The sequence below is a fragment of the Lissotriton helveticus genome, chromosome 10 (assembly GCF_964261635.1).
Source record: "Lissotriton helveticus chromosome 10, aLisHel1.1, whole genome shotgun sequence".
NCBI lineage: Eukaryota > Metazoa > Chordata > Amphibia > Caudata > Salamandridae > Lissotriton > Lissotriton helveticus.
Window position 1 is genome coordinate 826,873,255 of NC_136071.1, and position 25,225 is coordinate 826,898,479.

Consider the following 25,225-nt stretch of genomic DNA (forward strand, 5'->3'; position numbering starts at 1 on the left):
TCGAACAGCCAGATCTTGAGTTGTTTCCTGAAGGAGAGATGATCCTGGGTCAGCCGTAGGTGTGTGGGGAGGGAGTTCCATGTCTTGGCCGCCAGGTAGGAGAAGGATCTTCCTCCGGCGGTGGTTCTGCGAATTCGTGGGACGGTGGCGAGGGCGAGGCAGGCGGATCGGAGCTGGCGAGAGGGTGTGTAGAATGCGAGGCGGCTGTTGAGGTATTTGGGGCCTATGTCGTGGAGAGCCTTGTGTACGTGGGTGAGGAGTCTGAACGTGATCCTCTTGTTGACGGGGAGCCAGTGCAGGTCTTTCAGATGGGCCGAGATGTGGCTGTGACGGGGGATGTCCAGGATGAGTCGTGCGGAAGCGTTCTGTATGCGCTGGAGTCTTTTCTGGAGTTTGGCTGTGGTTCCAGCGTAGAGGGTGTTCCCATAGTCCAGTCGGCTGGTGACGAGGGCCTGGGTGACCTTCTTCCTGTTTTCGGTGGGGATACACCTAAAGATCTTTCGGAGCATGCGCAGGGTGTTGAAACAGGATGACGAGACGGCGGTGACTTGCATGGTCATCGTGAGGGAGGAGTCCAGGATGAAGCCCAGGTTGCTAGCATGGTCCATTGGCTTGGGGGCGGTGCCCAGGGCAGGGGGCCACCAGGAGTCGTCCTGGCAGATGGAGATGGACCCAGGATGAGGACTTCCATCTTGTCTGAGTTCAGTTTCAGACGGCTGAGCTTCATCCATTCCGCGACGTCCTTCATCCCTTCCTGGAGGCTGGCTCTGGCGGTGGCGGGGTCGCTGGTGAGGGAGAGGATTAGCTGGGTGTCGTCAGCATAGGAGATGATGGTTAGGTTGTGTTGGCGTGCGATGGCTGCAAGGGGGCTCATGTAGACGTTGAAGAGGGTGTGGCTGAGCGAGGATCCTTGCGGAACGCCGCAGATGACTTCGGTGGCCGCGGATCGGAACAGGGGGAGGCGGACTCTCTGGGTTCTTCCGGCGAGGAACGAGATGATCCACTCCAGGGCCTTCCCTTGGATTCCGGTGTTGCTGAGGCGCTGTGTTAGTGTGCGGTGGCATACGGTGGCATACGGTGTCGAAGGCTGCTGAGAGGTCCAGGAGGATGAGTGCAGCTGTTTCCCCGTTGTTGAACAGGGACCTGATGTCGTCGGTGGCTGCGATGAGGGCGGTCTCGGTGCTGTGGTTTGCTCGGAAACCGGACTGCGAGGGGTCGAGGGATCCATTAGTCTCGAGGAAGGCAGAGAGTTGTTTGTTGACGGTCTTCTCGATGACTTTGGCAAGAAAAGGGAGGAGCGAGATGGGGCGGAATTCTTGAGGTCCGTGGGGTCCGCGGTGGGTTTCTTCAAGAGGGCGCTGAGCTCTGCATGTTTCCAGCTCTCCGGGAAGGTGGCGGATGCGAAGGAGCTGTTGATGATGTCCCGGAGTTGGGGTGCGATGATGGAGTCGGCTTTGTTGAAGATGTGGTGTGGACAGGGTTTGGTGGGGGAGCCGGAGTGGATGGTGTTCATCGTGCGGATGGTGCCTTCGGTGCTGACCGGGCTTCAGTTGCAGAGGGTGGTGGTGGGGGGCACTGGTTCGGTGGTTAGGTGCGGGGTCTGTGCGCTGAAGCTGTTGTGTATGTCGGCGATCTTGCGGTGAAAGAACGAGGCGAGTGAGTTGCAGAGGTCTTGCGAGGGTGTGATGTCGTTGTTGCAGGCGCTGTGGTTGGAGAGCTCTTTAACGATGTTGAAGAGTTCCTTGCTGTTGTGGGTGTTGTCCAGGTGTTCTTGAATGTTGACCTTTTGGTGGTGCAGATCAGCTGGCGGTGTTTGCGGGTGGCGTTCTTGAGGGCTGTCATGTTCTCCGTTGTCTGGTCCTGGCGCCAGGCTTTCTCGGGGGTACGGCAGGTTTTCTTGGAGTTGTTGAGGTTGTTGGTGAACCATGAGGCTTTCTTGCTGCCGGGTCTGCTGGGTGGGTTCTTCAGTGGCGTGAGGTCATCGGCGCAGTTGGTGAGCCACTGTGCGAGGTTGCGGGCTGCTTCGTTGGGGTCCCTCGTGTTGGTGGGAGGGTTCTGGCTGAGGGAGGTGGTGAGTTGGTCGGCGGTGATCTTGCTCCAGCTTCTGCGGGGAACCTGTTGCGGGTGGTGGTGAGTCGTGGTGCTCCTGAAGTTGAAGTGGACGCAGCTGTGATCTGACCAGTGTAGTCCGGTGGAGTGGCTGAAGGAGATGTGCTTGCTGGAGGAGAAGATGGGGTCTAGCGTGTGTCCGGCGTAGTGGGTGGGGGTGTCCACCAGTTGCTTGAGTCCGAGGTTGGCGAGGTTGTCCAGCAGGGCGGCGGTGTTGCTGTCATTGTTGTTCTCCAGTTGGAAGTTGAGGTCTCCTAGGAGGATGTAGTCTGAGAAGATTAGGGCGTGCTGGCTGATGAAGTCTGCGATGGCTTCGCTGAATTGTGTGCGTGGTCCCGGGGGTCTGTAGATGAGAGTGCCTCTGAGGGTGGTCTTGGGGTCGGTGTGTATCTGGAAGTGAAGGTGCTCGGCGGCGGTGAGGGTGTCGTCGGAGTTGGTCGTGATTCGGATGGTGTTTTTGTGGACGATGGCGATGCCTCCTCCGGTTTGGTTGACGCGGTCCCTCCGGGTGATCTTGTAGTCCTCCGGGATGGCTATGGCGATGTCTGGTGCTGAGGAGGCGTTCATCCAGGTTTCTGTGAGGAAGACGACGTCTGGTGAGGTTGTGTCGAGGAGGTTCCAGAGTTTGACGGCGTGTCTGTGGACGGAGCGGGTGTTGAGCAGGATGCACTTGAGGTGGTTGCTGCTGGTTCCCGGCTTGGCGGGAGCGGTGCCGGTTCGGAGGCAGGCGAATTTGCAGGCTTGGCAGGTGAAGTGTCCGTGGGTGCGTCTCGGGGTGGCTCGATGGCAGGCGGGGTTCCGGCCGGCGTGGAGTGCGTTGAGGGTTGTGGCGTCGTACGTTCGTCGCGTGGAGTGGCATCGTCGGGGGCCAGGGGTCCTGGTGCTGGGCGCGGACGGGCGTAGACGGGTTTGCCTTCGGCGCGCAATTGGTAATCCTAGGTAGTAAGTTTGGGCTGACCCCTCAGAGGTATAGGCTCAGAGTCAAGGGCAACCTCAAGATCTCATCACACACATGGGTGGATTTCCTGGATCATACCAGCAGGTAACTGAAGGGCTGGGTAAGGTGCAGCAAGGCTGATGATTATTCAGGGCTGCACAACTTAATTTTAAAGGAGCAAATGCTTGATACTTGTTTTCTAGAGCAGCACCAACACCTGGTTGATAGCAGGTTAATTGACCCTATGAAACTTGCTGAGGAGGCAGGCATCTGGGTCAGCACCAGAGTGTCCAAGAAGGCATCATGGGACAGGTGGTCAGGGTTCCTACCAGAAGAGGAAGGGGGGAGATAAAAAAAAGACAGAGTTCTGTAGAGGGCCCCAAAACAACTGGCAGGGGAAAGGGTCTAGTTCTCATTCCCAATCTGGCCACCAGAAGAAAAATTTCTCTGACTCAAGACTCCCGGGAGCTATGAGTACTTTGCGCTATGAGTGCTTTGAGTATTGCCACTACATATGGGTTCCTAAGTGTCCAAAAAGAGCACCACCTCCCACTAGAGGAATGATTCCAGAGGTGGCTAACATAGTGCTGAGGGAGGACTTTGTCCCAGCTAATGGAGGTGGGGGTGAGTTTAGTGGGGTTACACTAGTATCAATGGCTGACAGTGAGATGGTTCTTAAGATCCATGTGCACTCAAATAGTACAAAGTATAGGCAATGGGGCAACATCAATAGGCATGGTGTGGAGGCTCTGTCTATGGTAAGGAGTCAGCTGGGTCACTTCGAATGCTGGGGGGCAGTGAATACAATGTGGCATGCACATAACGGTCAGTGTGTCCCATCCACAAGTGACACTCCATTTTATTCACTACAAAGGTAATTAGTGACCTTCACCTCGAGGTGGAATTATATCAACAAATTGGGAATAAAGAGGAACTGGGCAACAATGGCAAACACTAGTAGAGAGTAGGAGACATTGCTTTGAAGAGTAACTTAAAAGGTACAATGGCCTTTTCTAAGGTAATGGTTTCTATATCAACAAGCTTTAGAAGAGAAAAGAATATTTGAATCATAACATCTATAACTTGATTATGTATGGTTTTCATTTTATAAACATTGAACAAACATCACAGATATTATCCAAATTATGCAGCTTCCTTCACATGCTGCATCACAACAGAAACATATCTATCAGGCCACCCTGGTATACTGGCTGTTATTAACCACGGTCAACATTCTACCCTTCGTTATGGTTCATTTTCAAAAGCTGATTTCAATCTATGAAGGAAGAGAAAAGAGTGCTGAAAGTAGAGAACATTTTGAAACCAGAACTATGCAAAATATATCAATCCTGAAATGGTACAGTTGCAAGTGGAAACCACAAGTGCACAAATGGCCTCATCCAGAGTCAGCGAACTCTACAGAATAGATTGTGTATGGTGGTTTCAATGTGGTCCATCAGGATATTCTGATCAGCAGCGAATACCTGAGGTTTATGTTCCGCCGCTTTTTTCAATGTGTTTAACAAGGTGGCATGTGCGGGAGGCAGTGCTTTCAAAGAATGCAATAAGTGAAGCTGGCTTAACGGATTTTGCTTTATCTCCGAAATGCGCAGCGCTTTCAAAATAGTAGGTGCAAACTTGGAATAATGGGCTGTGCTTGCGATAACAAGAGGACACGTCTTGTCCTGCAGTCGATCGGCAACAGCTTTAGCCACAGCAGTGTGTGTGTCCAATATATAGCCTGAACTGGCGTACACAGAATGGATAGCAGCCAAACAGTCCTCCTCGGAGCACCAATCAGCTACTATATCCTTCTGAAGCCTTGCAAGCAAATCATTTGGTAACTGAAAGTGGCCTTGACTATCAAGCTGACTATATAACTGCTTGACAAGTGTTCCATCTCCGTTGGAAATTAAGTGCACATATCTTTCAAGATTCGAAGACTTGAGAATGTCTATTGCAGGGGAAGATGTAAGTATTAGTTTCCTGTTCCTTAAATCATAAAGCCCTGTTTTAATGAACTCCGTCAGAACATTGTTCTGATTGGAAGCACAAATAAATTTTCGGATAGGAATTCCCATCAGTTTGGCGTATATAGCTGATAATATGTTACCAAAGTTTCCTGTTGGAATGCAAACATCTATAGGATTTCCAAAATTAATGAAGCCCTGGTTAACAAGATCAAGGTAGGCAGATGCATGGTAGACCACCTGGGGAATGAGCCGAGCCCAGTTAATAGAATTTGCTGTACTTAAAGCTGTTCCATATTCTGCTGCTAAGAAACCAATGTAATTTGAATTTGTTAACATGTGTTTTAGAGTTTTCTGGCAAAAATCAAAATCTGATTTGACACCTACTGAAAACCCATTATCACTCTGACAGCCTATAAGCTGGGACTTTTGAATCGGGCTGACTCCATTTTCAGGAAACAGTGAAATCACGGCAATCCTCTGCTTGTCAATGTCATTGAGACGATTAAAGCCATCCAAGACCGCACTGCCTGTGTCTCCAGAGGTTGCAGTGAGGATCAGAGAGTTACATGTTCTTGGGACACAATAAGCAAACATCTGTGGCAATATCTGCAGTGCTAAATCCTTGAATGACGCAGTTGGTCCATGGAATAGCTCAAGGAGAAATTGGTTCCCCATCAAATGCCTAACCGGTGCAATTTGACTACAAGCAAAGTTTTTGCCATATGCTTGCTCAATCATTTCTCCAAGCTTGACTGCTGGTATGTCAAGAGGAGATATGCACCTTTCAAAAATAACTTGTGCCCTTTCAATGTAATCTACCCCCCTTAACCGCATCCACTCTCCCTTAGTTAATTTTGGCACTCCTCGATCGGGGACAAAGAGCCCACCATCAGAGGCTAACCCATCCACAATAACCTCGCTGAAAGTCTTGGCAGAATCTGTCTTGGGTTCTTCACGACAAATGCTCCGCGTTGAAGTGAATGTTTCTGATGCTGAGTTTTCGTATCTCTTAATTCCATCAAGAACCTTTTCTGCTATGGCATCTGGAGCTTCACCACCTTCACAAAGGACACGGAAATCATGCCATTTTTTATAGAACTGCTTACGGTGCTGAAGGATGTCTCCCATTGAAGTCCCCGAACTCTGTCCAATAATGCGATCGACTTTCATGACTTCCAGTCGGTCAACTATTTCTCCAGCATGGACATCGAGATAAACAACAATGCTATTTTTCTTCAAGTGCTCCATGCTAGCAGAGTGCATTGGATTCGACCCAGAAAGAGAAATGACACTTCCAGATGCTGACAATTTCAAAAGGGCTTTTCCTTCCTCCTCCAAAAATTGCTCATTACCAACATCCTGCAATTTTTCTGCAACACTCATATTCCAATCCTTTTCAAGGACATCATCGTCCACGTCTATTACCGGAAAGCCCAGTCTCTGACCAAGGAGTCTTCCTATTGTTGTTTTCCCTGCACCAGGCGGTCCCATAAGAACGAGGTTCCGGTCTCCAATAACTGAGTGATGGATTGAGCGCCATGACTTCATCATGAAAGGATGTGCTGAGGGGCTCGGGAAGGTCGACTTAAAAGGCCTGGAATCCGCAGAATTCCATGCTGTCTGCTTCAGAAGCGGACCCTGGACAATATGACGTAACTGATGCTGCCTCTTTTTGATCACTGAAAAAAAGAGAAAAATGTTTTACTACAAAATACGTGTATAATTTTATTGTTGTACAAAAAAACACAGATTGTGCGTTTTATGGATGTTAGCAGTAGGAATTGCACAATTCATGTTTTTTGTTAGGCAGTGTTTTAAAGATGGTTTAGATTCAGGCGGGATTACATTTGTGTTTTTTAGGATGTTTTTTTGTAACTGTCTTTAGAGTTTTAGAATGTTTTACGGGCAATTGTCACAACAAACATATATTTTGTGCCTTGTACATAACTTAGTTCATGTCAATGCCCACTTGGACTAGAAGAACAGCTACATATTCTCCTCAGGGACATGCCGACACATGGCAGAAGACTGTTAATCTCTGTATCTATCTACTCCATTATACTATTGCAATTTGTATTGTTAAGAAGTTCCTTACTGTGTAAGAAAGTGGAGAAATGTGGGTTTCTTGTCACTAGATTCTTGTGATTCCAATCTTATTAATTCTGCTGGTAACACATTCGGCCAACTATGCAAAAGGATTAAAGAACTAAAAGAATGATTTGTATTTTTTATTTTTATTTATTAGGTCGAATTATGCAAACATCATCATAAGGCTGGTTACATCATTCATAGCAGTGTAAATAATACATCTTAATAGAGTGACAAGGACTGGTGCAGTATTCACAAATATCCATTAGGTCCCACACTAGAGGGCAAGGTATGCAATAGGTACATATAATAAAGGAAAGAGCTGTCACCACTTACATATACTTTCCTAAATCACAGTGGGACCCTGGATTAGAATCAGTAAATATCTCAACAAATACAGGTTCAAGGGAGATTGTTAGCTTGCCCCTACTGTTGTTTCACCCATCTCCTTGCTCACCAAGTACATTTGATACGGGCCCCAAAAACTCTTGGGGAGAGCCTGCGGGGGTAACAAATCGCCATACAAATTTGTTGAGTATTACAGTAGACTATGCCTGCATGCCAATCCTGCAGTGTGGGGACAGGCCCCGTGCCCAGCACATCGCCACGCGGCGCTTAGCAAGGAGTAGCCCCATGGCCACAGTTTTCTTACTCTTCTATTTACGACTTTATCAAATCCCAAAAACGCAAGCAAGGGGTCAGGATCCCAAGAAAAGCCAGTAATAGTCCCTAGTTCATGGAAAAAAGTTTCTCAAAAAGTCAGGAGAGCGGAGCAGTACCATGCAGTGTGTATAAAGGCAGCATCCTGTGCACAACAACGCTGACATTCCGAAGAGTCTTGCAACCCATATCTATATAGTCTCTGAGGAGCGTAACATACACTAACATATTTAAAGTGGACGAGGCAACAGTATTGCCAGCACTTATCATCGATCTTCCTGCCAATATCCATCTGCCATTCGATTCATGTGTTAGTCGGAGCAGGCCTCCTGCGTGAAAGCGTAGATGTATAAACCAATTTCAATGGGGTAGTTGATTGTATTAAGAGGAGAGTGCTAGTATTTCTGAGGGCTCCTGCAAGTCCTCTCCCAATACATCTCGCAGCGTATGAGGGACTCTTTGGTATTGGAAAAAAGTGAGGGGAGATGGTGACTGAGTTCCCCCCAAGACAGCTTCACAGTATCATGCCACCCCATCATGAAAGAGATCACCCTCGTATCCATTCCCAGAGCATGTAATGCCCATATCACACCTTCCTCCCTGCCAACCAGGAACTACGAGCACCATTCAAACATCACATAAGGGGAGTACAACAGGTGCCAGGCATGAATTGTTGAGTGAATCAGGTGCACTGTCTTACAGGGTCGCATAACAGAGTTTAAGAGAGGGAAAGGGGGAGGTCGCGTTCCTCTCGATGTACAGATGCAGCAAATTATGCGAGCTGTGAAGCCAAAAGTGTGCATGCAAACTTTGGGCTGCTCTATAGTATATCTTAAGCTCTGGGGCATTCAACTCCCCCATATCTATAGGCAGAGTAAGAATGTTCCACTTGACCCTAGGTTGTTTACCGGCCCAGGCTAACCGGATTATAAACGAGCGTAGGGTAGCTAAATAATATGTAAACCCCGTACCATCTGGGAACCTATGCCTCCATATGTGGAGTAAGCCCAATTGCTCCATGATGCCCAAGATCGCCTTAGCGGCGGCAGAGAAGCGGTTAGGTGGACCTTTAGAACAATCATGCTCCGGATCCAAAACGCTATTGAAATCCCCCCGCACCCACCAGATCGGAGGCAAGCCACCCCACTGGAAGAGACTAGATTCAAGGGAATGATGCAATTGTGGATTATCATAATTTGGACCATATACACCCACCATCAGCATTGCCAACCCACTGTGATGGCAGCGGGAGAAAACAAACCTGCCCTCTAGGTCAATACAAACCTCTTGCAATGTAATTCCTGGTCTATTGTTTACCCATACAAGTACAACCCGGGCATGTGAAGTGAAGCTTGCAGAACAAAAGTGACCCTGTAACCCATGCTGTGACAGCAACCCACAGTTTGGCGCCAAGTGGGTTTCCTGCAAAATGGAAATATCCACTTTATATTGCCTGAGATACGCCACTACCTTGCGGATTTTCCTATGATTGTTTAAAACTCGCTCCTCGTCACCCAGGACACTCTTCCTGTAATCAGATATGCAAGCAGACGACCCAACCAAGGTAAACAAGGAAACATTACCCTCAACTAGTAATACACCCACCCGACCCCTAACTAAGCATAGTAGATTACCAGCCCACCCCCTCCCAAGACCACCAAACCCAAGAAAATAGAAAAAAAATAGATTCTGCAAGGTGTGGAGACCACATTGGGAGGATGTTGCCGGTTATCAACTGCATCTTACACCCAGCTAGGAAAATAACATGTGTACTACAACAGTGCACCCATCGCTCTGAAGAAGAATTGTTAGTTGCACATTTTCCCCTTTATGACTAACATGCCAGATACACTGTTATGAAACGACAACTTGTGATATTACAGAATACATCATGCTGAATCAAAACGAGGATTCCCTGTAGTACAGAAATGATCCCAGGTTGAAGTCCAACAGACCACGAGACAAATGCAGTCTTACCGATGTCACATTGCATAAATCATACTAAAGCGCTCACTGAAAGCATCCCCAAGCCATCCATGCCAGAACAGGCCGTACTCATGGATAGAAGCAGGAACCTGGAGATCCCCAACCCACCAGCAAAGGCACAGGGTCACATGAGGGTTCCCATTGCATGTGAGCTGTAAGTAACCTACTTCAATCACTGATGAAAGGGGACGCACCAGCCAATTCCTCCTCAGCGTCCAAAATGTCATCCTCCCTCTATTAGATGATCCAGGTGATCCCTTTGGAGGGCAGGCGTTCTCCTTCTGTTTGATGAACTGTAGAGCCTGTTTCGAGTCAGTGAAGAAAAATGACTTTCCTTCCAATATGATATGCAGCTTGGCATGGTACATCATGCTATACTCTAGGTGCAGCTCCATAAGTTTCCTCTTGATTGGGATGAATTGCCTGCAAGCTTCCTGCACCGGAGTAAAATTGGGGTAAAGGGACAGCTCCATGTCCTCATAACGTAGCCATTTCAGTTCTCCGGCCTTTTGCAGCGCTGCGGTCCCTGTTGTTCAAAAGGCGAGCAATGACTGGTCGTGGGATGGCTCCCGGGATGGGCCTAGGATCTAGTGAAGATAAAAGAGAAGGTTGATCTGCCCAGTAGCACGATCAAGAATTGTTCCACGTATTGCTCCATGCTACTGATATTATTATTTTCTGCAATACTTGTGATCCTCACATAATTTTGCCTGGAGCAGGCTTCCAAGTCCTCCGATTTAGCCTGAAGATTGTGGAGCAGCCTATCCATTTTGGTGCAAGCACTCGACTCAGAAGTAATACATCTTCTGCATCCAATACTCTTTTTTTCTATGGTATCAAGTCGCGCAGTGTGTTTATCGAGCCTGTCCATCATTCTGTCTATACGGAAGGAGAGGACATCAATTTTACCGTCAATCTTGGACAAGCTCCACTGCATCGCTGCCAATATTTGCTTCAGGTCAGAGTCCACTGTGGGGTCACTGGGCTTCGAACCAGATTCGAAAGGACCAGGGTCCATTTCTCTGTGCTAGGAGTTTATCATGGTCAAACTGGAGCATTGGTTGGGATTTGTCTATCTTGCTCACCATCAAGCTACACTATAATGAGTACCAAGGTCAGGCTCTGCCAACACCTCTGCGACGTTCTTGGCACCAGTGGACTATAACACCATATTCTCAAAATCTAGCTCAGCTGTAGAACAAGGTGTATGTCATATACAAGCGTGCTCCTCCAAGTACAAATCTGAATTCCCCGCCAACAATGATGGGAATGCCCCAGCGTAGCAATATATAGGCTCTATGGCTTACTAGATTCACCCGATCGTATGCAAAGTGTCATCAGTCAGTGTTTTTGCAAAGTAATTTCCAAGGTGTAGGGCTTCCAGCGGTGCTGGCCAAGGTTGAAGAAATAAGTTGCGGGAGCTCCAGATGTCTTCTGGCGCACTCTACCGCAAGGCTGGGCACGACCGGGCAAAAGCAAATAGATGTCTGCAGCATCGGGCAAGAGGGCACTTCCCAGCAAGCCCTTCGGGGAAGCCACTCCAGGCCCTACAGGTCGTGCTTTCAGCCGACCCGTCCACGCGACAGGGTTACGCCAGGCCCAGCCACCCATCCTCCGCATGGCCGGACTGGACGACAGTGGACTGGCTAGGAGAGGCCATCACTACAACACGCCTCTCAGGCAGGCGAGGTCATGGTCTCTCAAACTGACCATCACGCCACCCTGCTCAGCTGGGTCCTCCTACTTGCTCTTGGGCTGTGCTCGTCTCCACTGGCCGGCTACAGCCTTCAGCCCAGTCACGTCACGTCTTCCGGGAGCCAGCCGCAGCCCAAGCTCTACAGGCCGCTTCCTCAATAGCAAGCCAATCCGTCCATTCTCAGCCAACGCCACAGCCTCACTAGGTCCAGCGGGGCTCCAAAGGATAAACCCTGGAAAAAGGGGATCAGGAATTAAGCGATGGGCGCAAGGATTTTGCAGGATAATAAGCTGGGTCGCAGAAGATCTAGGGACCCGCAGCCATGTTGGAGCCATGCAAGCTCCACCCTCTAACTAAAAGAATGATTTACAAAGCTTTTGCCACCCTTTGAACAAGTACCAAATGTTCATTGTATTATTGAGATTGGATGTCATTTCTTTTCAGTTACAACAGGGGAAAATTTGCAGAAACGCCATTGCAAATATTGGGAACCCTTACAGCGTTGTAACAGTTTGGTTATTCTGAAAGATAGCTTCTGAAGACAATGGCTGAATAATAGACTATATCTTCTTCAGCACAAGTATTTATCATACATAAAAATCCCCTGACAAAATTATGTACCAACATCTAAACTCATAGACAATCAATTCCCCCCCACATATTCTATGGATTTAAAATAGTAAATTAACTAGGCTACACAATAAATGGGGAGTGAATATGGCCGGAGTTTAACACTGGTTGAAGTTTCTGTATAGAGACTTCCCACAAGGTAGTTGTTTGGCCATAGAGGTTTTAAGTCTATTTTAGGTTTTTGATAATACGTTAGATTTTTTTTCAGTCTCTGTTTTGACATGCAGCTAGTCTCAAACATCTGCAACACTTCCACTTCTTAACCTAAAAAGTAGGTGTAAATGGTATATTTGTCACAACTATACAGACAAATATTCTGTCACAGAAAGAACTTATAATTCACAAAAGTATTTCAGAAGTAGTCCTTCAGGAAACTGAAACTAGTACCGGGAAATCAATAGAATATAAATGCCCCTTGAGTCAGAAATTGACATTGAAATATACTCCCATAGTTTAACTTTAAGTTCAAGCATTAAATGAGAATCGGGTCCCTTCAGTGTTTCATTTGAATCACTGCACACAATTAAAACTATTTAATCACCACGTATGATATAAAAGATCTGAATGGTAATTTGTAGGAATTGTACTTGTACCACTGAATTAGGTGATGACTTTGAGCTTAAGGGATTTGAAATCTATGCTACGTCACTGAACCTGACTTGTCACTAATCCTTTGCTTTAACCCATATCTTTAAAAGTTCTTAAAACAGAAATCAATAAATCAAGCACAGCAGGTTAGTCAGGAGATAAAATAGTAGGTAGATAAATAAAAAGATCATCAATTCTGAATAAAAGGTATACTTGACTCTCCATAACAACAAACTAACCTTTACTGTTTTTTAATTTTTTTTATTGTTTTCTGTAGTAACATAAAAGAAACTTCTGACAGTGACATAATACAGTATCGATATTAAAATACAGTGTGGTTCTCTAGCACAATCACCTGTTTCAATTTGCTGTCGGTCAGCCACCAAGGCGCCTGTATTCTTCCCAGGGACTGCATCCTTTAGCAAATTTCCTGGAACAACCTCTGCCATCAGATACCATGCATTCCACCTGCATACACCAGTCCATACCTTTCTCCCATTGGTAAACGGAAGGTGCGTCTCCGCAACCCAGGCCCGAGCAATGTCTCGTCTTGCTGTGATCAGTGCAGCACTGCAGAAGAGTAGTGGATAAGCCTATAAGACTTTTTCTGGCTAGGTTCCCACGATCCATTACCTATGGTTTCTTGTGCTGTAGTGTGTATCTTGGCAATGTTTGGTCGTCCTCATGTTTCCAGGGTGGCTAGGAGTCTAGTCAGTTTCACTGGGATCTCCACAACCGGAGGCAGCACTCCACCTGTTTTCAGAGCGGTCCCAGAAAGTTTGTACAAGGGTGGAACTTTGGCCTCAGACATGGATATACACAAAAGGAGGTAAGGTGAATATCAGTCAAATTTATTTTTTATGAATATATGTAGTATGCGAAAGGAGCACAAGCACTTTATAAAAACTGCCCTCACCCACAACAAGTTGTGGCATGCTTCATCATATGGCTGCTACTGAATGCCTCTGTGCATACCAATGCTAGAGGCGGAGCAATAGGGAGGGGTAGACAATACAAACAGGTAGAGACAAGAAATAAAAAGGATCCTACATATGTGCAGATATAAAGTGATTAAAACTAAGAGATATCGTCATAATAGTTTTATTCCTCGATTCCCTAGTCAGATATAAAAAAGGGTATGAAAATACCCTTGGATGGTGCTGGTGTGAGTGAATTATGTTCTCACCACCCCTCCGTTCTGCATAGAGGTCAACATGTTTCTGCCGGGTTCCGATTCTTTAACAGGCTTTCGTCAGGACAAACAGGATCCCCATGCTACTTCTCCAGCTATTAAAATCTCCTTTAGTATAAACACTGTACTAAGTATTACTCCACCTGTAAGTCTGGAGCATTCTAGTACACTAATCATCAGATGGTAACTGTAAATGGAAAGAATAAAAACAGTGAAAGCAATCTGTACAGTGATACATCAGTATATACAAAAAAATAAAGTGCAACGTTTGTGCTCACAGTGCTGAACTACATAAAAAGAATCCATTAGGTGCGACTGGGGTGTTTTATAAATCACAAATAACACACGCTCAACAATGGGCCTCTCTAGAATATATATCAAGATCACAAATTGTGAGTGACATACATCCAAAATATAATGTGCTTCAATATCCATGCTAGAAAAAGAACACATCCGTACAAACAAGATGTGGTGGCACCGTGCCCCAAATCGTACTCCTAGCTTTAGGCATATCATTAAAAGTGGTCTCCCTGTGTCATACATGTCCCTTCACTCGGCACACCTTACCGAGTTTATTATGATCAGCGCTAGAACTGGCATGGGAGTAGAAGGCGAACCACTGTAGTCACACCGTGAGTTGAAATGGTTGTAGAGTAAGTGTTCCTACCTACAGAGTATATATAATATTCTGGGACACTATTATCCAAAATGATGTCAGTATTCAGAGGTGCTGTGGCTAAGTAGTACAAAGTATCAGTCATCACATCAGCGCAAGAGCGATAGACTTCTCATGTACACCATCCTGATACAAATGCACCCAACTGCCTCTGTTTTAAAAGACCACCACCCCCCATTTCTCCTTAATTCATCAAGGGTGGTCAGCCTCCACCTCGTCGGTCTCTCCAAGTGCCGTGAAGATACACAGATTTGTGGAGGACCGGTGTCCATAGAAGTACAACCACTTTCCGTCACGTGGACGCTTTGTGTTATGTCATGCACCCCGTGGCATGTAGTGCAGAAACTACTAGAGCACTGACCTACGTGTCACAAGGTGCTAGAAAGTAGCGTCAAGCCAAGTAAATCCAAAGAAGTCTTACAACCCGATGGGGATAATGATTAAGTATGGCGAAACGGGCAAGATAAGAAATAAAAAAAATGTTTTCATTATTTCAGGGACATGTCTACAAAGAGGCAGCGTGGACAAGGTCTCCGGCATCAATGTCAAATCGGACCTAGTGGGTATCAGCAAGCCCCAAGGTGAGTGTGGGGTATAAATGATGCACTACGATTCCAGAACGCAAATCCTCCGTGAATACAGAATGATTCAACTATCCGGTGACACGTATTGGGAGACTTAGAATAAGTTGTAAATGGTGAAACCATGAGCCCTCAAGATGTAATAGAAGAGCAATTTAGCAGGTTGAGCTGCAGGGTAGTGAAGAAAGACCTATGACCTCCCCAGAGTTGTCCATGGGATGTCATCATTGAGCCCTGTCTCAAGACTGCGAATTCTGTAGACCCACTTCTGTTCACATATGAACAGGGTACGTGAGGGGTCCCTCGTGTTGGGTGAGATAAAAGGTTTATCCAACAAGGTCCAATAGATGTCCTCAACAATATGGCCCATCTCCACATAGTGTAATGTGAGACGTGTAGTGGTCCAAGCACAGCGAATGTTGCTCCTGTGCTCCATTATTCTCACTTTGACCTTTTTACACATCATACCCACATAAATCAGGCCACAGGGACACATGATTATATAGATGACATTAGTGGAGTGTGGTAAATAAATAATTACCCTGGCTGAATTTCTAGTCATTAACAATTAGCATGCATCAAGTGAGAAGCAGAGTCCGTGGTATCTGAGTTAAAATGGGCTTTATTCCAATAACTCGAGTCAAAGGGAGAATATGTTCCATCACCACAGAGGTTCAGGAAGAGTCTTCTAATCATTTAATAACAAAACATCATATATATACTTTTTACTCCTTGTACATAGGAGCAGGCGCAAGACAGAAAATGAGATAAGAACATGTGGGTGTACACTTGATGAGTCATAGGTGTGTGATAGGTAGGTGTCATAGGTGGGTGGTACACAGAGGAGGAGTTTGCATGACCAGCTCGAACTGTGCCCTAATTGTGCAACTTTGAACATGACGTGCAATTGACGTGTAACTGGGTGGAGGCTGACTTACAACCTAGCAGAGAGATCTCTTATGTCAAGGCGACCAGCACATCTAGTACAACTGATATCTAGAGTCAGGGGATGTATTATCTGAAGAAAAGGTTGTTTGTCACTAAAAGACAGAGAGGGCATATTTATTCGTTCATTGCATGAGCTTTCTATGGGTGCAAGCACTGTGATTTACTTCAATGGAGACAGAATGGCTAGGCCTATCTCCCTCGGACGGGTTCTGTTTACTTTTCCTCACCGGGCAGGCAGATAACTGTTAAGCAAAATATACTGTCTTGGCAACCCTTACTGGGCTTCTTGCGGCTGAGCTAGAAGTATGCGAGGTCAGAGGGATAAAACTGCAGCTTCAGTGTGTCAGGAGTCATGAAAACATTAATTCAGAAAGTGGTTTCAGGCTCAACCAGTACGATATTTATTTAAAAGAGCACAATGCAAAATGCAAATACATGGGCCTTATGCTAACTTAACCTTTGGGAGACTTGATGACTTGACTTGCAGGACATGTTTGCAGAGGCCTAGTGATTCAGGCCACTACGGGAAATATGCATGGGTGACATGCACATGACATGTAACATAGGGTATATGTAGAGGACATATTTGGTCATATTTGGTCAGGCAAAATATCATTTTCCTCAGGAGTTGCAATTGGTGTGCACTCGCTGTTCCCACAGATGACTAAGGCCCACATCAACATTCTTACTGTTGGTGGTCAACCTACATACGTCACATCAGCCACAGCGCGTGTGACCTGTGACTGGTGGGAGATCCCAGGCTCCCAGAGGATCCCCCCGGGGGCTGTTTTGTACTCTAGAGTGGACCAAATGATCCCTGATGTTCAAACCTCTCGTGAAGGAGAACAATGGTTTCTCGAGGTGGAGGCCACTGGAGTTCAGTATTTGCCAATGTTTCAAGATGATACGTTTTATTGCAGTAGAGGCTGTGTTAAATGTTGTGGCGCAGATGGTGTTTTTCTTCTCAGGCCTCTACTTTCTCCAACGGGGCATCTCTCTGGCAGGTCCATGCCCTCTTCTGTGCCCTATGTACCACTCGCCTAGGGTAACCTCTGTTATTCATTTTTTCAGAGAGAAGGACAGCTTCTTCCCTGAAATTCTCTGGTTCTGAGCAGTTTCTGCGAAGACGCAGGAACTGGCCCACTGGGTGATTTTCCCTGAGGGATTTTGGGTGGAAACTCCCAAACTGGAGCAGACCATTTTTATCTGTAGGTTTGTGGTGGACTTTTCTAGATAGTTACCCTCCACGCAGAAAAATTACTAAGTCCAAAAAAGGAAAGCCCTCCTTGGTGATAGTAGTAGTAAAATGCAATAAAGTGTTACGACTGTTGAGCCATTGCATGAACTCTGTTATAGACTCTTCATTACCTCTCCATATGAGGAGGACATCATCTCTAAAACGTTTCAGACACAGATGTTGTGAGTCCATGGGTTCCCTGCATCAAAAATGCGTTTCTGCTCAAAAGCAGCAACATACAGCCCCGCCAAGCATGGCGCATACACACTCCCCATTGAAGTACCATGGATTTGTAAGTAGTGTGTTCCCATGTACTCAAATAAGTTTTTCGTGAGTGCTATCTCCACCAGATGTAAAATAAAGGGCCTGGTGGTCTGGTATTTCCAGTCGTGTTCACAGAGTAACTCTTCTACCACCCATAAAGTTTCTAGTTAAGGAATATTGGTATACAGGGATTCTATGTCTAATCCCACCAAGTATTCCTCATCAGGGTTGAAGTCCATATCACTTAGAAGGTTATGAACCTCAGTGCTGTCTTTGAGGTAAGCAATTCTAATCTGAACCAAAGGTTTGAAAAAGAAGTCACAAAATTGTGACAAAGATTCAAGATAGAACCAATGCCAGCAACGATTGGTCTACCTGGAGGTGGTCTTGTGGCCTTATGTACTTTGGGTAATATGTAGAATGCAGGTGTGATAGGATCCTTTTGCTGCAAAAAACTGGCCTCATGTTCCGCGATCCAGTCATTGCTCAATGCTTCCTCTATTACGGTGGAAATTTCTCTTCTTAAATCAGGTGTAGGATCTCTCGGGAGGACCTTATAGTTCCTTTCATCCCCCAATAGTCTCTGGCATTCCTGATCATACGCTGTTCTAGTGTGGATAACTATTGCCCCACCCTTATCAACAGGCTTGATGACCAACTCAGGATTCTTTTTGAGTTCATCCAGGGCCCCTTTCTCTGCTTTGTGATTTTCCTAAAGGGATGGGTCTGTGTTTTACCCAGCTATTCAATGTCATGAATGACTGCTTTCTCAAACGTGATGACTTCTAGTGGGAGTGTGGAGCCCATTGGGGTGAAAATTGGTGTCACCTCTATTCTCAAATCTTTCTTTACAGCCCTCAAAAAAGACTTTCAGTCTCACAGACCTAAAGAAGTCTGAAAGCTCCTGACGCAATCTGAAATTGTCCAAGGTGTTAGTAGAGATAAACCCCAGTCCCTTATTTAGCAATGTCTGTTGGGGAGTTGTCAGTTGGTCTCCGTGTGATTTGTCACTAGATTTCCTCACTGCTGGTCCCTGGTGAGGGATCCTTCCTGTCCCATGCTCCTGGTCACCCTATGGTTCAGGTCTTCCCACTGGACACCCCCGTGTCCTTTGCTTTTCCCTGCCTCTGCCCCTGCCTCCGCCTAAAAAAGGGGGACCTGGTGTCTGCGGAAAATGTGGGTTGTTATTGGGACCCTGCATGGGTGGGTATGGTTGGTACATAAGTGGCCACCCAAATCCTTGTCCTGAGTAATTCTGTTACACTGGGTTATAGTGGAGTCCAGGGCCTTGATACTGTCCTCTGCCTCTGCCTCTTCCCCTTCTCCTTGGACTGTTATTAAACTCACTACCATCACTGTTTGAGCTCATAGAGTCAGAACTTCTACGTCCTCTCTGTTGCCCTTTCTTTGCATCTTCCATTTTTCTTTCTACAAATTTGTCTGTGGTATATGGATAAATCTGGTCTTTTGAGAACTTCTTCAAGTCATTCTGTAACTTAAACTACCTGATCTCTTTATTAGTCTCCTCAAGTTACTTTGTATATGTGATCAAGGCCAAACTTGCCTTCAGCCCCTGCTCACTGCTCTGTATCTGGATAAGCAGGGTATCTGCAATCTTCTATGCTTTGGTTATAATTAAAACTAACCAAGCTCTGGTGCATTTCCATGCAACCAATGACCAGTCTTTCCTAAAAGAGGGCTCTTTCTTAAAGATGAGGGGTTTGTTGGTTTTTATAAACCCCTCGGGTAGCATTCCGTAAGATGGCACCATGTAGGATGGCCTTAACATGTGTTTTTCGAAGTTCAATTAGAGTGTCCCACCCTTCCCCTTGGGAGAGGACTTGGTTAATAGTTGTCTCTCCTAAAAATGAGGGTCCTGCCAGGATCTCCAAAACTGCCTCATCGAATGCGAGGCCTTGGTCCAATGCCATGATAAGCTACGGAAGTGTTCAAAAACAGCACACACTCTATGTTTTCCACTAATACGTGTGGTGCCCAACAGGACACCTAAGGACTAAAATCCCCTACGGCTCAGCGGCCGTGCTAAATATAGTGTGCACTGGAGGAAGGGGGAGAAGAACTGAACCTTACCTCATCCTCCTCATAGACGATAGATATACACAAAAGGAGGTAAAGTGAATGTCAGTCGCAATTTTTTTTAACAAATATATGTGGTTGTGAAAGGAGCACAAGCACTTTATAAAAACTGCCCTTGTAGTAGGGCTGAGCCTTGCATTCATACAGTGTTAAGTTAGCATGAGCTTATTATAAGTTTAAACGCCATTTTACCTTTTGCTTTCTTTTGCACATAGCACACACGTTAGCTATTGTTTAGAGTTAGGCTGAGTGTTTTGCTTCACATGAGAATAGCTTGTTTTTCTACATTGCTAGACTTGCTTTGTAAGCTTAGTCTGAACAGTGAGTGATGAGGCCTTCAAGGTTATCTCAACACTGTAGCTGTTGTTCGAACTGATCAGCGCAGGTTCTAGCCATAACATATATGCAGCTGTGGCGAACTCCGATACTGGCGCCTTTAACAATGCACTGTGTGGGCATGATTGAACACACTTGGAGAACATTTGTATGCTGAGAGCTTGTGCAGAACTCAATGTGATTCACTCCTGCTAATCTTTGAGGTATGGGGTTGCCTATGCAAGCCTAAGAGACCTTCTTTAGTTATAAAAATAACCTATTAGCAAGGGAGGGTGAAATATAGGTATATGTTTAACCTGTTTCCATTTAGCATTACAACATGCTTTCTCCCTTTATATTTTATGGAATAGTAACTATGCTGCCAATCTTATTTCTTATAATAGGTCTGCTTGTATTAGCTAAGATGCTGCACCTGAGATCACGGCGTTAAAATAAATATTTTAAACATGCACGTGTTTCCCTTTACTCCCTGTTCTGGACTGGTATGAGAGTATCAACGAAAGAGTGCTCATGTTTCCCACCTTACCTGATGTAGCCTATGTCGCATGTTCTGGGTTGTCTAATCATTGGTAACTTTGCTATAGGACGAAGAGCTAATGAGACACTGATGCTAGTCTGGTAGGGGATTTTGGGTACTAAGGCACACCCTCATTCACTGAGGTCCTGAGTCTCTGTGTAGAGTTCTGTGTCTGAGCAGAATCCCTGCAACATGGCGCCCTAACAGTGGTGGTCTTATTTCATGACGCTTGAGTAGTGCTGGTATCAGTCCTTAACCCCTTCACTATTGTGTCCGGTTAACAGTGGTGACAGATAAACCTACCTATAGTTACATAGGTCTTTTCAAGCTTGAATCTTTCAAAACGGTTTCCTTTTGAATTACTACCCAGTTGTGCTACATTGTTTTGCATTGTACCTCTCCTGTCTGTGTCATTACGGGCGACGTTGACATACCGCAGCATAGTCGAATTGCGGTCCGCAATCATTTGCAGGCTTATAACGTCGCCTTGGAGGGCATGGTGGTTATTTTGGTAGTGAGTGGTGAGCTAGCTTACCCGTTTGAGATTTTTTACTCATGGGTGACATTTCGTGCTCTGGATGCAGCTACTCAGGTGTATCACACTTATTCTCACACAGCCGTGCCCGTGGAATATGTTCCCTATAGGACACAGGACATTCCGATTTCTCCATGGCAGCACCGTGTTTGGTTTAATGGCGCCCTTCCCCCCAGTTTAACGGCGATTAGATTAGGTCCTTTGTCCATTCCAGGCGCTTCTTGGCCTGTTTTGGCTGGATTTACCCCGCATCCTCATGCGGGGCCAGTCCCGGTGCTGAGTTGAGGCTCCTATATACCTCCGCAATTGGAGTTATTAGGGCCTTGGTTCAATATGTTACCCGCAATTTCCAGGGCGGGGCCCCTGGTGTTGCGGCACTTCTAGATGGACTGAGTGGGATGAAGCTTATTCCCGTTATGGTTAATGCGGGTTATGGGCAAGCGTCCCCAGGATAAGGATGATATTCCTTTCTGGCATGCCGAAAAATTTGACCAGCTGGAGGCAGTTTTTCCTAATTCGAGTCCTGTAGAAAAACCCAAGATTCTTACAATTAGTTTGCCCAAGGACTTGGTACCGGAAGCCGGTGACGGCGAGTCATGGGGTAGAATCTTTGCGGCAGTGTACACGAGCTGCTTCGGCACTCCGTCAATGGCTGTCCTGCCGACGGTCATTAAGCGTGTTCAACATGAACATGGACCTGAGGCTGTGGTTGAATATGGAATGAGACTTATTGGCTTATTTGGTTTAGTTTCCGATCTCGTCCTTTCTAATATGAAGTTAGATGCGGTAAACTTCCAGGTGTCTAATGCTTTACGCGATGTCCCCGATGCCGATAAACCCCGACAGTTGCCGAGAATTATTACGGCGGCGTATAAGACCATAGGCCGTAATAGTTTAGGTGTCAAGCCCTTTTCTGCTAAAGATAAAAAACAAACTCAGGGGTCGCAGTCTCAGAAAGACGATCAACCCAAGGCTCCAAAGCAAAATTGGAACAAAAACAATAAAGAGGGAAAAAAACAACAGAAAAAAGAGTCCCGTCCTGTGTCACCAATGCCTGCGTCTACTGAGCGCTCTTTTGACTAGCGCAACCGCGCAACGATTAAGTCACCTGATCGATTTCAGGTTCCTGATCAACGTTCTCCTCGTTCTTTACAGGAATCATCGGCCTCATTGTCCAGTGGTGGAGGTGGTGGCAGAGGACGGGTAGGCCAGCAGAGTTGCGACCAACCCCACCCGAAAGACGGAGAAGGCAAGCAGGATGATTCTTCGCAGAAAAGACCCCAGTTTCAGAAAAAGAAAGTTGCCGCTTTAACAGCCAGATATGCCACAGATAGTGAGAACGCAGCTTCGGAATCAGACATGATTTCAAAAAGGGGTGGTGATGGACAGAGTATCTGAGTTAATCAGAACACTCCTACCCAGTCAACAGATCAGAGCTTGATCCATCACCGTTTTTTAGCTCACTGCACCATCCCAGTTCAGAACCTGGCTATATGCAAATTAGTCTGTCCCTGGCCCAGTGCATCATGGAAACAGGGCAGACCAAACTACCAAGCCAATTCTTCACTGGAAAGGAAACAAGCTTCCGGGGACCGGTTTCTGGCATTACAGCCGTCTTCGGCCCGGCTTGCTTGAATCCTGATGGTGCAGTGAGCAAGGGACTCATGTCTGAGCATACCCTTCCACACTCATGGTGGCCAAAATAATTTCAAAAAGGGGTGGTGATGGACAGAGTATCTGAGTTAATCAGAACACTCCTACCCAGTCAACAGATCAGAGCTTGATCCATCACCGTTTTTTAACTCACTGCACCATCCCAGTTCAGAACCTGGCTATATGCAAATTAGTCTGTCCCTGGCCCAGTGCATCATGGAAATAGGGCAGACCAAACTACCAAGCCAATTCTTCACTGGAAAGGAAACAAGCTTCCGGGGACCGGTTTCTGGCATTACAGCCGTCTTCGGCCCGGCTTGCTTGAATCCTGATGGTGCAGTGAGCAAGGGACTCATGTCTGAGCATACCCTTCCACACTCATGGTGGCCAAAATAATTTCAAAAAGGGGTGGTGATGGACAGAGTATCTGAGTGAATCAGAACACTCCTACCCAGTCAACAGATCAGAGCTTGATCCATCACCGTTTTTTAGCTCACTGCACCATCCCAGTTCAGAACCTGGCTATATGCAAATTAGTCTGTCCCTGGCCCAGTGCATCATGGAAACAGGGCAGACCAAACTACCAAGCCAATTCTTCACTGGAAAGGAAACAAGCTTCCGGGGACCGGTTTCTGGCATTACAGCCGTCTTCGGCCCGGCTTGCTTGAATCCTGATGGTGCAGTGAGCAAGGGACTCATGTCTGAGCATACCCTTCCACACTCATGGTGGCCAAAATAATTTCAAAAAGGGGTGGTGATGGACAGAGTATCTGAGTTAATCAGAACACTCCTACCCAGTCAACAGATCAGAGCTTGATCCATCACCGTTTTTTAGCTCACTGCACCATCCCAGTTCAGAACCTGGCTATATGCAAATTAGTCTGTCCCTGGCCCAGTGCATCATGGAAACAGGGAATCAGACATGGGCGCTGACGCTGTTGGACAGCGCAGCGGATATTACCATTGTGCGAGAGGCCCTGCATCCACTACGGAAGGTGACAGCGACTGACAAATTGGTTGTTGTTGAGACCGCTGATACTAGAGTAGCTCCCCCTGATAGGCTCTTTGAAATTGACCTTTTAATTGAAGGTGACATGCAATGTACCATAAAAGGGGTATTTTGGGAAAATCTTACAACTATGTATGATATTTTGCTAGCGTAGGCTGACTGGCCCCCACCTTTTGTTCTCGCAGCTCCGAGAGGGGAGGAGGTAATCCTCCCTAGTTTTGCGCACATCGTGTCAAAGGAGCATGCACTGAATTTTGCAGAAGAGTGGGCTAAGGCACTTGCGCCTGCTTTGTACCGTACTCACTGTGGTTGGGATAAATTCTCCCCCCAACATGAGATTACCTTGCGGTCTATGCCACAGCCTCAACCTCGATATCCCATACGGTGTGAGGCAAAAGCTTTGGTCGCAGAAATCCTTGAACAATTGGAATATCAAGGTGTGATTGAAACTTGTGTGTCTCCAATGAATTACCCTCTATTTACTGTGACCAAGCCTGATGGTTCTTACCGTTTTGTATTTGATTACCGGCATCTAAACTCGCATTGCCGTACCTGTGCAGTACAGAATACCCACGGCTCTGCCCTGGTGGATGGTCTTGTGCGTAAAAGGTTTAAAACCACACTTGACATATCCAATGTTTTTTTTGCCCACAATCTTTCTGATTTAAGTAGTCAATGGACCGCTTTTACCAGTGGTGGCACACAGAAAAAAATTTAACGTTTGGCTATGGGCTACAAGAATAGTCCAGGTGTGTTTGATGCCCGTATAGTTTCTCTTTTAGAGAGAATCGACCGAGATGCGTGTTCGTATGTGGATGACATTTATCTCACAGACGACGAGATATGGGCGCATCTGTGCCGCGTTGACCGCATAATTTGTCATTTTGCGGACTTCCGTTACAAATTTAACTTTGCAAAGTCTCATATTGCAGACTACAGTGTTGTTCGTGGGCTACGAGCTCAACAACCCCCCTGGACTTACATCTGGTTGGTGCTCTTTTCAATTTTTTTGTTTATGTCAATTGGCTTTGCGGTGTATTTTTTCAGTCTTGTGAATGGACACTACGTTGGAGAGAGGGCTGCTATTCAACTATTTAATGGAACATTGGCACCCCATTCCTCATCGCACAGATTGAAGAGGGACCTTACTTTTGTAAATATTACTGCTTGGCCCGTCTTAGATGGGATTGTATGGGATGCTGTTAAATTTCAGATTCATGGTCCCACAGAGGTTATAAATGTCCCGAACGTACTACGAGTTTCTATGGGGGGTGTGATTATACAAAATATACGCTCTGATGATTGGGATGTTCAAGCCGTAGAGGCTTTGTTTTCTGATTTGAAATAATATGCTGCTTTTGATGCTGAGGATTTATATTTAGATTCGGCTGATTATGGTGAATTGTTCTGTTATCAACACTATGACAATCACTACCTGCATAAAACGAACACAAGGAGGAATATAGTTAATTATACGCAATGGGAAAATTGCCCCGCTCCTGTTGAAGGCAGC

At 46.2% G+C, this 25,225-nt stretch overlaps 1 protein-coding gene across 1 annotated transcript in view; it reads right to left on the reverse strand.

Moving 5' to 3' along the window:
- Nucleotides 1-3,159: 3,159 nt before the first annotated feature.
- The window catches only part of THNSL1 (threonine synthase like 1), a 46,260-nt gene continuing 24,194 nt past the window's right edge, over nt 3,160-25,225 (reverse strand). The window contains exon 2 of the mRNA XM_078663437.1: nt 3,160-6,698. Coding sequence (XP_078519563.1) covers nt 4,453-6,698 — 2,246 coding nt within the window. The 3' untranslated portion in view covers nt 3,160-4,452. The remainder of the gene's footprint in view (nt 6,699-25,225) is intronic.